This window comes from Octopus sinensis, linkage group LG23, assembly GCF_006345805.1.
Source record: "Octopus sinensis linkage group LG23, ASM634580v1, whole genome shotgun sequence".
NCBI lineage: Eukaryota > Metazoa > Mollusca > Cephalopoda > Octopoda > Octopodidae > Octopus > Octopus sinensis.
The window spans coordinates 17,065,937-17,079,170 of record NC_043019.1 but is presented as its reverse complement, the minus strand read 5'-3'; the positions used below and the strand labels follow the sequence as shown (position 1 = coordinate 17,079,170).

The following is a 13,234-nucleotide window of genomic DNA, read 5'->3' as shown; positions in this document are numbered from 1 at the left end:
TATGAAAAGTTACAGATTCATCCATTCAAGTTCATCCTTTGACAACCCATTTTTCTCTTTGTTAGCATCAAGACCAATATTTTCAATTGTTCCACGTTAACAATTGTCAATATTGCTATATGCTACTCCACTCCCCTTTTTTCTTGAAGAAATAGACATGGAACCACAAAATATTTGGTTAGTTGACAGAACAAAAATCTGTGTGAAGTCCAACCACAAAACATTTATCTAATTGTTAACAAAAAAATGTTGTCAATGTGACAAGAGAAAGAATATAATTTCAGTTAGCGTCCATGCAAGATGTGTGTCAGCGATAATTGTGGATTGTAGCAGTCATTAAATTCTGTAGTGAGTGGCATAAATTCTTGCAGCAATTCATCATAGCTGTATCACAACCACTGGTCAGCTACCACACAAACCATCTATATATATATATATATATATATATATATATATATTATATATATATATATATATATATATATATATACCGGAGTAAACACATAAATGTGAAACAAGGTGGAAAAAAGAGTACTCAAATACCAGTGGTAGAGTAATATGCTTTATTTAAAGCAGCAGAAAATTCAACAAAACCTGTTACTCTGAGTTTCATGTTGCCGTTTGTCAGACAGTTTTTGCTAGAAAAAACTGTCCGTCGAACGGCAATGTGAAACTCAGAGTAACAGGTTTTGTTGAATTTTCTGCTGCTTTAAATAAAGTATATATATATATATATATATATATATATATATACACACACACATATATACACACCTACATACACACACACACACAATGGTTCTGTCACAGAAAAGGTGCCAATGACAAAATCAGTAATGATATTCAAGTATGTTGTTTCACCCAAAGATGGTTCGGTTGTTTGCTGCATTTTCAGCAGTCAGCCCAGAGACTAATAAAAACATGTTGTTGATGTGTTTATCAAGGAACTGAAGTGGTCAGTTGTTTGCTGATGTCATCCAATCCCTGACAAAATCCTGTTTGGTATTTACAGATATTTTCACATCTGAGTGCAGAAATTGGTATTTATTTAATTATTTTGCATAAGCACTAAAAAATTTGATTAACATAAAAATTATAATTATTGTATGTATGGTATGTTTTCTGATATTCCCTATGGTGGCAGAAGTTACTCATCGTGCGTCAGGTAATACATTAGCGTAATATATATGTTGGTAACTATAAATGTACTGAGAATCATTTGCTGTGGGCTGGATTTTAACCAGATTTGTCATCACCATTACCAGTATCCTTTCAGGAATATATTTCATAGCAAACAGTATTGCTATGAATAGCCAGCATTTGAAATAAGGTTCCAAAATATTTTGCTATAACTCTTTGAAGTTATATATGTTAACCATTTTCATACCAAACCATCTCACACCATCCACAGTTCTTTGATACAAACATGGTTCTTGGATCTTAAATTAAAACCTTTCACCAAAATTTCATGCTAATTTATATCCCATGCATCATCTTAATTATGACAGATTCATCATTATCTTTAAACTTAATTGAAACAGTCAGCATATTTCAACAGAGATCATCATCATCATCATTATCATCATCATCATCGTCGTTTAACATCCGTTTTCCATGCTGGCATGGGTTGCCAAAAGAATTAATGTTTTTATTTTCAGAAGTTGGAATTATTTTCTGTTGTCTTTGAAATTTCTTTTTCTTCAGTAACCATTCTTATAGATTCCTTCTTTTTCTTTTTCAGATTATCCCCTAGAATGGTTACCTTATGCGTACACACTGGAAATTTTAGGATCATGTCTTGGAGGTGCTTCTGTGATTACATTAGTGGTTTGGCTTTGGTATTTGGGTAAATCCAAAACAAACAGATGCATTATTAGATTCCTTAAATTATTGGCAATTCTTTTACAAGCATTTGCTGGTAAGTAACAAGAAATTTTATTTTTTGCAATTTGAAAAACTTTGTGACTTGTTGCTTTTTTATAGATTTAATATTTCTTGTAGAATCAGGCATGGCTGTGCAGTTTCAGGTTCAATCCCACTGTGTGGCACCTTAAGACAAGAGTTTTCTACTATAGCCACGGGCCTACCAAAGCCTTGTGAATGGGTTTGGTAGATGGAAGCTAGAAGAGAAGACCATTGTATATGTATGTGTGTGTGTGTGTGTGTATGAAATGGTCGTGACTTCTGGGGCTTGATTGAAGAAAGAAGGCCACAAATGACCCGTCTTTTTTTGCCTGTCCTTCTAATTGTTGTTTCTCTTGTCCACCTTTGTATCGTCTATCTGTCCAAATGTTTTAATGTCCTCTGTTGCGTTTTTGTTCCATTTTTATATTTATATCATCATCATCATCGTTGTTTAACATCTGCTTTCCATGCTGGCATGGGTTGGATAGTTTGACTGAAGGCTGCACCAGGCTCCAATCTGATCCGGAAAAGTTTCTGCAGTTGGATACCCTTCCTAACACCAACCACTCCGAGAGTGTAGTGGGCGCTTTTATGTACCATTGGCATGAGGGCCAGTCAGGCAGTACTGGCAATGACCACACTCAAAAAGTGTTTTTTACGTGCCACCTGCATGGGGGAGCCAGTCTGGTGGCACTAGCAACAACCGCACTCAAATGTTTTTCATGTGCCACCTTCACATGTGCCAGTAAGGTGATGCTAGCAATGATCATGCTTGAATGGTGCTTTTTACATGCCACCGGCATGCAAGCCAGTCAGCAGCCCTGGCAACAATCACGCTCGGATGGTTCCGCTCCGGTGCCAATCATGTGGTAGTGTCATCAGCCACGTCAGCAATAAATATATATATATATTGCACAACAGACACCCTGTATTTAGAACTCCATGTGTATTCCTGCTCATGTTATTATATTTTCATCATTTATTATGAATCTGGGGGTTTCACAAAGGACAAATAGAAAATATAAAAACTGCACAAGAGATTATTTATAAGATATTTAGTTTTAAACCTTATAAACAATTTGTCATGTTTTATTTTGTTTTGTGTGTGTGTGTATTTACCTCTTCAATCGCTTCTACGGAAGTACAGAAAGTTGTGGTGTTGTCAAGTTTCTCCTGTCGATAAATCGTCTGGGACCATTTTGTACCTTCAAATCCGTGTGAAATAAATGATTCCTTATTTGAAAAACAAGTAAGGATTAGCCTCAGGAAGGGCATCTGGCTGTAAATTAATACCCCAAATAACAATTCATCTAACCCATGCAAGCATGAAAAAAGTGGATGTAAAATGAACAAACAGACGGTCAAATTTAAAGAGTTGTATGTTGAAAAGGTCATTAAACTATTTTATTTCCTCTTGGGAAGGAAATGATTTGAAAAAAACATTTCAAAAATAATTTCCTCCTCATCAACTCATCTAAACAAAGTATTTTTATTATTTCCGTCTTTAAATATTCCCCATGTCGTCTGTTTTTGAAGCTCTGCTTTCATTTTACAATTTTATCAACTCTTTTTAAGACTATTTTAATAGATTGCTATGGTTACTTTTAAATAAACTGTTGATGAGAATAAATAATTGACTTCCTATAATCACTGAAAACATCTCAGTAAAAAGTCAACTTCCATCTTTGTTTGGTAAAACAAAATACCAATTCAGCAGTGGAGTCAATATAATCAACCTATCCCACCTTCCTCCTAAAATTACAGGCCTTGTGCTGAAATCTGAAACCTTTGGCTTTGGCAGGCAATTTACTTTTAGTCCATTTGCAACAATTCTGATGATTATTTCATTGTTGTTGTTGTTGTTGTTGTTCCAAAGGTTATCTCTGACTGAATAAACGAGTTTGACCTCCAGACATTAGTAAGCAGTTTGGTAGTTAAATGTAGGAGTGAGAAGCCATCTTGAGTGTCAGAAAGAGGGATGTATAGCTTGTTGAAGTATTGATTTAGCCTTTGATAATTGTAGATCCTTTGGTAACCTTTGATATTGATAACGTACAAAGATAAACGTTCTGTCTTTGAGATTCTGGTTAATTGTGATTCTGTTTCATTACAGAACTGTAATTATTTCTGTTCATTTCTAGTGTCTTTGTGATTCAGCAGTGTTTAACGAACAACTGATTGGATGTCTGTCGTAGATAGGATTCTCTGGATTCTTTTGTAGGTTTTCAGTGAATTTGGAAGAAATTGTAGAATCTGTAGCTTGGGATTTCATTGTTGTTAAATTTTTCCTTGTATTTTCGAAGAAATGTTGTGGCATTGTGGTGCAAGGTAGATTTGTGTTAAGTGGAGGCGCAATGGCCCAGTGGTTAGGGCATAGGATCGCGGTTTTGATTCCCAGACCGGGCATTGTGAGTGTTTATTGAGCGAAAATACCTAAAAAAGCTCCACAAGGCTCCGGCAGGGGATGGTGGTGATCCCTGCTGTACTCTTTCACCACAACTTTCTCTCACTCTTACTTCCTGTTTCTGTTGTACCTGTATTTCAAGGGGCCGGCCTTGTCACTCTCTGTGTCACGCTGAATATCCCCGAGGACTACGTTAAGGGTGCACGTGTCTGTGGAGTGCCCAGCCACTTACATGTTAATTTCACGAGCAGGCTGTTCCGTTGATTCTGATCAACCGGAACCCTCATCGTCGTAACCGACGGAGTGCTTCCAAAGAAAAAAATATTTGTGTTAACATTGTGTGCTTCTGTCTTTGTTTCTTACTTTAGACAATTGCGTAGTCTATGACGCTTTGTGCTTATTTGTTGGTAGATGGGTGTGTTGTATAGAAGTTATTTCAGTGGGTGTCCTGGTGGGGATGGTAACAACGGTGGCGGTGGTGGTGCTGGTAATTATCGGAAACTGAGATTTGTGGCTTGTTTTGTAATTTAAGGTGGATATAAAATGTCTGCTGATTTTCTTGATTTTGTTTAGGGATTATTATCATGGAGTCGGTGGCTTGTTTGGGTTGTTATAGGCACTTGTTTATGCAATACTCTGTTTCCATTGGCTGTAGCATTAAGTATGTTTTATTTGATGTTAAAGCTGACCTTTCCAACTACAGGCCTCGTTGAATGGTTAAAAAGTTCACTTTGCAGTCATTAGAACTCATGTTACCTCTTTTGTTACCATATTTCTGCTGAACTACTCTGCCTTCACTTCATTTAATTCTAAAAAGTAATGAAGAATTTAGTGAAATGACATCATCATTATTAAGTTCCATGCTAATAAATTAGCATGGAATTTTAATGGAAACTTTTGAGATTACTTTACTCCTTTAGCATTTAAATTGGTCTTATCCAGCCCCAAATATTCCACCTGTTTTACTTACAAACTGACTAGATCCAACCTCTTACACCTACCCTACAATGTCATTCTAGAAGTAAACAATCACACCATTGAAATCTTTAAGCTGTAAGATAATCCTTTGTACTAAAGCCTGAAATTTGGGGGGGAGGAGTTAGTTGATAATATCAACCCCAGTGCGTAACTAGTATTTATTTCACTGCCCCCCCTTCCAAAGGACGAAGGGCAAAGGTGACCTCTGCAGAACTTGAACTCAGATTGTAAAGATGGACAAAATACTGCTAAGCATTTTGCTCAGCATGCTAACAATTCTGCCAGCTTGCCACCTTCAAAGCGATGATGCATTTGACAGAATAACTTGAATGCTGAAGGGTCAAAGGTGGAAGTGTTTACGGATGAGGCAGAGGTAATCTCAGGTGAATTTGTATGAAAAGGGTTAATCTCACATCCCACTGTGCAGTGTATTGGGTGTCTTCTACCAAAGGCTTTGGTTGATCCAAACTTTGTCAGTGAAAATAGATGAAGACTACCTTTGAAAAGAAGAAAAAGGAAATAATTAAAAACCTATTGACTTTTATTGTCAGCACTATTCCATTTCAGATGTTAAGAGTTGTGTTTTTTACGAGAATGTCTGCTATTCTGGTGTGGCACATGTACTTCTGCTAACCAAAATATTGGCAAAAAATATTTATCTTATCTTTCATCTTTTGCTTGTTTCAGTTATTAGACTGTGGCCATACTGGGGCACTGCCTTGGAGAATTTTAGTCAAATAAATCAACACCAATACTTATCATTTCTTTTTAAAGCCTGGTACTTATTCTATCAGTCTCTTTTGATGAACTGCTTTGTTACTGGGGTGTAAACACATCAACATCAACTGTCAAGTGGTGGTGGGGGGACAAACACACACACACACACACACCCACACACACACCCACACACACACCCACACACAACAAGCTTCTTTCAGCTTCCATTTACCAAATCCAATCACAAGGCTTTGGTTGGCCCAAGACTATTAAAGATGACACTTACTCAAGGTGCCATTCAGTGGGACTGAACCCAGAACCATGTCACTGAAAAGCAAACTTCTTATTTACCTTAATTTTAATATTGATTAATTAGTCTTTAAATTCTTTTTAATTTATTCAAAGTTTCTTTTAGATTTTCTTTTTCATTATTTGAAGTTAGGGTAGACATGGATTTTTCAGGTTTTCATAGACAGGAGAGGTTGATATTGCTGAGGATTAGTTTGAACTTGGGTTTGGTGAGACTTATATGGCCAGGAAGAGAATTCAGGTAGTTCTTGAGAGGAAGAATTTAGTAAAGGTCTTGAAGATGAAACAAAGTAGGGAAGATGAGTAGAGGAGAGGCTGGCATATTGGGTAAGCTTGAATTAAATATTCTTTATAAGGAAACATGGTCTCGTCCTGCTGGAGAAAACATGAAGGTTTAAAAATTTGTTTTAGATCAACTCTAACAATATTTTTTTATATAGATATAAATTATTGATTCCTTCTTTCATATGCTCTGTGGTGTGTTAGATAATTTCTATCAAACAGTAATTATCAAACATTACCAACAGACATCTGAGGGAGAATGCACAAGAGGTTGTTGCTGATGAAACCCATCCACGTTGAAACTGCTTCTGCTGTTTGTTAGATTCTCCAAACATTTTAACTACAAATTTGAGTGAGAGCTAGGCTAGAAATATTTTCTATATATAGAATTAGTTTTGTTGTTGAATATAGTTTTTTCCAGAGTTGTTTTCATGTTAAATAAAATATGCATTGATTGATCAAATTTTTAGGATTTCCATTACATGCTAGGAAAATGAATTTCTCCTTATTTAAAAAAAAAAACATCTAAAAAGTTTCTTAGAAATATTTGTTTAACAAACACCCTTCAAGGCAAAAACTCCAGCATGGCAACGGTCTCATGAGTGAAACATGTAAAAGGAGAAGAGAATTACTAATGTTAAATGTATGCTCACCTATTATAGAGATTAGTAAACTATTGAGCTGTAAAATCCCTAAGCAAATTTTCTCACAACCATTTTTCTAAAAACTAGCTGATCGTGTGGAAACTCCACAGTTGTTGACAACTAAGCTATAATAATTGTTGTTTTCTTCAACTCCTTTTCTCTAATCTGCTGTAAATATTTAATACCTTCTCTACCGTTCATATTTTCACTTCCTCTACACAGCTTTTCCCAGGCTTTTTCAGGTGATTCATTCCTCTGCTCTTGTCTCACCCTTCCCTCTTTACCTTCTCGTTTTTTTCTTCTTTTCTTCTTATCAGCTCACGTCATCTATTATTGTCCATATTTCATAAAACCAAAAAATATAAAAGGTTCGGTCTTCTGTATTTAGCAACAATTACTTGTACCAAAGTGCAGCTAGGGAGACAAACACACACACGCATATATATATATATATATATATATATATACATATATATATACATATATACGACGGGCTTCTTTCAGTTTCCACCTACCAAATCCACTCACAAGGCATTGGTCGGCCCGGGGCTATAGCAGAAGACACTTGCCCAAGATGCCACGCAGTGGGACTGAACCCGGAACCATGTGGTTGGTTAGCAAGCTACTTACCACACAGCCACTCCTGCGCCTTAAAAAAAAACCCTCCATTCTTTGCAGTTATCTCCTTACCATTATCACCACCACCACCATTAACTAAAGCCCTCCCCACCTCAAAACTTTGACACCAAATTACTGCAGTTATCAGCATATTGCATGTGTGTCTGCATGAGTATGCCTTCTCTCTCTCTCTCTCTCTCTGATTGCTACCACTTCTCTCCACTAAACATTGTTCTCTTAGCTCAGTTTAACTCATCACTCTTTCACTGAAAGTGTTTTTTGAAGAGCAACCACAGATATATATATAGGTACAGATATCTCACACACACGCACGAAAGTATGAACATCTCAGACACACACACAGAAGTATGAACATTTCACACACACACACACATATAACAGAGGTAGACAAATGGATTGTTATACCAGATATATCAGAGTCTTTATTGTGATGTAAGCATAGTAAAGTCAGGTGTGCAGAATGCACAACACCCATAAGATTACCTGTTACACAATTCCCAACTCGTCAGGTTTGCCAAATGAGCAAGCAAGCAGTGACAGGTTAATTGATCAACAGATCATCAGCATATATATGTAGTCACACATACACACACACACACACACACACACATGCACACACATGTGAGTGTGTAGGTATAGACATCACAGATCATCATCATCATCGTTTAACGTCCGCTTTCCATGCTAGCATGGGTTGGACAGTTCAACTGGGGTCTGGGAAGCCAGGAGGCTGCACCAGGCCCAGTCTGATCTGGCAGTGTTTCTACAGCTGGATGCCCTTCCTAATGCCAACCATTCCGTGAGTGTAGTGGGTGCGTTTTACATGCCACCGGCATGGTGCCAGGCGAGGCTGGCAATGGCCACGATCGGTTGGTGCTTTTTACATGCCACTGGCACAGAGGCCAGTCGAGGTGGTGCTGGCAACGGCCACGTTCGGATGGTTCTTTTACGTGCCACTGGCACTGGTATCACAACTACAATTTCCATTGATTTTTGAGCGATTTCGATTCCGATTTCACTTGTCTCGTGTGTGTGTGGCACGTAAAAAGCACCATTGAAGCATGGTAATTACCTGCGTCGCCTTACTGGCACCTGTACTGGTGGCATGTGAAAAAACATTCAAGCGAGGTCATTGCCAGTGCCGCTGGACTGGCTTCTGTGCAGGTGGAACATAAAAAACACCATTTGAGTGTGACTGTTGCCAGTACTGCATGGCTGGCCGTCATGCCGGTGGCAAGTAAAAGCACCCACTACACTCTCAGAGTGGTTGGCGTTAGGAAGAGCATCCAACTGTAGAAACTCTGCCAGATCAGATTGGAGCCTGGTGCAGCCATCTGGTTCGCCAGACCTTAGTCAAATCGTCCAACCCATGCAAGCATGGAAAGTGGACGTTAAACGATGATGATGATGTATGTATGTATGTATGTATCAATACAAAATTATGAGTTAGAGGCTATGCAACCGTCTAAGAGATAAACATATCCGTACTGCTGTATTACCTAACTATGTATAGGCCTTGTTATGAGGTTAACAGTGGTTGGTAATTTAAATAGTAAACAGTGGTGTAATATATTCAGATAAGAAAAGAAATGACGCAACAATTAACAATCAGAAGATGATCATTGGTACTAAATGGTCGTAGTTTAATTGTAGTTAAAATATCATTTACAACTGTTTTAGTTTGTTATTTTTGTGGTTTGTTTCAGCTCATGATCTCAGATCAGGTTACTTGCTATGCAAGTACATCTCTGTAATAAACTATGGCCATTTAATACCAATGATCAACTCCTAATTGTTAATTGTTGCTCTATTTCTTTTCTTATATGTATAAATATATATAGATATAGACAAGTTAGTATTAGAGAGCAGAAAAACAAAAATGATATCAGAAGTTAGAAAAGGCTGAATGGATTGGAATGGCAGCAGGTATGTTGTTTATTCCAAAAGAAACAGCTTGTAATTCTTAAAAAAAAAAAGAATAATATGTTTAAATCTTGAGACTATTCAAAATTTTAAAATCCTTATGGCAAAACCCCAACAATTTCTTTTCTTCAAATCTGCTTCCTTCAAATTAATTTCAGAGTAGTTTCCAATAACCAAATTGGAATATTTTCAGCTTATGATTTAGTATTAATCCATGATTTTAGTATCAACCCATGTCCAATTACGCAATTATATGTATGACTGTTTGCTAGAAAACATCAGAAAATCTGAACATTATCTGGATTATAAATCCCTTAAACCTTAAAAATAGTGGCGGATTCTGGACTTGGAAATATTGATACTAAATGATATGTTGCAATTTCTCAGGCAAAAAAAACAAACTAAATGGATATAAGTGGAAAGGAATTAGAAATATTCTGTGTTTTTCTAGCATGTAAACAAGTATCAAGGATATTCCTGCTTCCAAATAGAATTATCTATTTTCTCATCGCATAGCATTACATGTCTTCTGCCTGGTCTCATTGCTCAAATATTTGGTGGGGGTCTGTTATAAATGCATTGGTATTGAGCAGATTGTATAAAACTGACATTCATTTATGTAACTTTATAGTCTTGAGTTTATTTCTTTGTATACAGAGTTAAAATGACCTCCTGTGTTGCTTTGCATTATCTACCATTATATCCACATTCCTTACACATTCTTTGCACAAGGAATGGATAATTTTTATTTGTTAATTCATTAATCATTAAATATTGAACCAATGGCATGCCATAATCAATCCTTCCTGTCTGTTTATAATGCCTGCCGTCTCTTGTCTGGGCAGTGTGACATCTTTGCAGAGAGCTACCTTATTTCCCTAGACTGTCAATGTCTAAACACTTCTGCTGTCCCTGTCCCCCAATAAAGGAACGCGTAAACAACTGGAAGTCAGGAATTTCTGCCTAGCATAATGTGTGTGTGTGTGTGTGTGCTTCTTGTTACTGGGGACAAAGAATGTTTAGCCATTCTGGCAAACTTATCATAATCTATGTTAATTTATTCATGCAACTGACTGAAGCAAACATTTGTCGTGGCTGTTGTTGTTGTTGTTTTATGGCTGTTACCATACAAAAGCCATACATAATGTGTGTCTCTCGTAAATTGATTCCCTGTGTGAAGCTACTTAAAACTGCAGAGGCAATTTTTAACACAGTTCAATCCATGTTGGCTCTTTAAATTACACAACTGAGATTTATTATGTAGAGTTCAGTGAATTTGTTATGATAAGTAAATTGTTTCCAAATATTTTCATAATAATCCCAGGAGAAATATGTCAGATGTTTTAATAATTCTTCTGTTGTGTTTCAGCAATTCTTTGTTTTTTTTTATTTGGGTTTCTTGACCTTCTGCGAAGTTCCTTTTGTCGTAAATTAACTCTTACTCCTCCCCACTGAGATTTCTATTTGTCAACATCTGGCTTAGAGCACTACAATAGCCCCTGACGTTGCACACACACACACACGTATTTGTATGTATGTATGTATATTTGTGTTTATGTGTATGTGTTTGTGTGTATGTATATATATATATATTATATATATATATATATATATATATAGTGTGTGTGTGTGTGTGTATATATATATAGTGTGTGTGTGTATATATATATAGTGTGTGTGTGTATATATATAGTGTGTGTGTGTATATATATATATTGTGTGTGTGTATATATTGTGTGTGTGTGTGTATTGTCAGCAGAATCCTCTTCAGCCCAATCCTCTTCAAAATCCTCTTCTGCCAGCTCGCTGCCTTTTGGTGGCGAGCTGGCAGAAACGTTAGCACGTCGGGCGAAATGCTTTACGGTATTTCGTCTGTCGCTACGTTCTGAGTTCAAATTCCGCCGAGGTCGACTTTGCCTTTCATTCTTTCGGGGTCGATAAATTAAGTACCAGTTACGCACTGGAGTCGATGTAATCGACTTAATACCTATGTCTGTCTTTGTTTATCCCTTCTGTTTAGCCCCTTGTGGGCAATAAAGAAATAAGAATCCTCTTCAGCCCATAACAAAAATATGTCAAAACTATTTTCTAGCAAGCAAAACTTTTTGCTTAGCGACATTTTGATAGAAGCATTAATGGAATTCATTATTTCACTCATTTCAGTTCTATTCATTTATATTAATGGTGTTCTTTTCTCTTTTTTTTCTTCTTAGCATGTATATATTACTCCTACATTAATGTGCCATTAGTGTACATGTCTAAAATATTAATTCTGTGTCCGTCTGTCTATTTCCCTCCCCTATCTATCTATCCATCTATCTATCTATCTATCCATCTATCTATCTGTCTGTCTGTTTGTCTGTCTGTCTATCTATCTATCTATCTATCTATCTATCTTATCATCTATCTATCTATCCATCTATCTGTCTGTCTATCTATCTATCTATCTATCTATCTATCTATCTATCTATCTATCTATTTATCTATCTGTCTATTTGTCTGTCTGTCTGTCTGTCTATCTCTATCTATATCTATCTATCTCTATCTATCTATCTATCCATCTATCTGTCTGTCTATCTGTCTGTCTATCTATCTCTATCTATATCTATCTATCTCTATCTATCTATCTGTCTGTCTGTCTGTCTGTCTGTCTGTCTCTATCTATCTATCTATCTATCTATCCACCTCTTTCTCTCCTCTATCTATCTATCTGTCTGTCTGTCTGTCTATCTGTTTATCTATCTATCTATCTGTCTCTCTGTCTATCTATCTATCTATCTATCTGTCTGTCTGTCTATCTATCTATCTATCTATCTGTCTATCTCTACCAACCAACCACCCACCCACCCACCCAGCCAACATGAAAGGAGGACATATATATCAAACACAATGCTAAAACATAAATGAAGGCTGAGTGAGACAAAAGAACCATTGTCAGCAATAACATTTCATTGAAACAAAATCCCGCTCTGCTATTTATTCTATTCACCAATGTTTGGAATAATTGCTATGGTAATACCATTAACTTTCAAAAATATTTAACACCACAGCCACGCATTAAAATGATATCTCTCTGTTGGAAACATTACACATTCTTTCATTTTGAACACCTCCATTTAGCCTGGTATGTCCAGGCAGCAAAAGGACAACTGGTAGAGCATTGGATAGAATATCTCATGCTACTTGTTCTGATCCTCTGAGATCTAGGTTCAAATCACACTGGAGTCATCTTTACATTTCATCCTTTTAAGGCTCAGTAAAAAGGTACCAACCCAAGGTTAATGGATTTCATTAAATGGTTAAGAGAGGTGGTGTCTTGGGAAATGTTTGTGTGTGTGTGTGTGTTTGCCACCCATGCCAGAATGGAAGGCAGATGTTAAACAATGATGATGATATATATATATATATTATATATATATATATATAGGCACAG

General features: G+C 36.5%; 1 protein-coding gene across 1 annotated transcript in view; it reads left to right on the top strand.

Moving 5' to 3' along the window:
* Positions 1-13,234, top strand: part of LOC115223576 — an 83,617-nt gene that overhangs the window by 39,814 nt on the left and 30,569 nt on the right. The window contains exon 3 of the mRNA XM_029794216.2: positions 1,742-1,918. Within this exon, the coding sequence (XP_029650076.1) occupies positions 1,742-1,918 (177 nt within the window). The remainder of the gene's footprint in view (positions 1-1,741; positions 1,919-13,234) is intronic.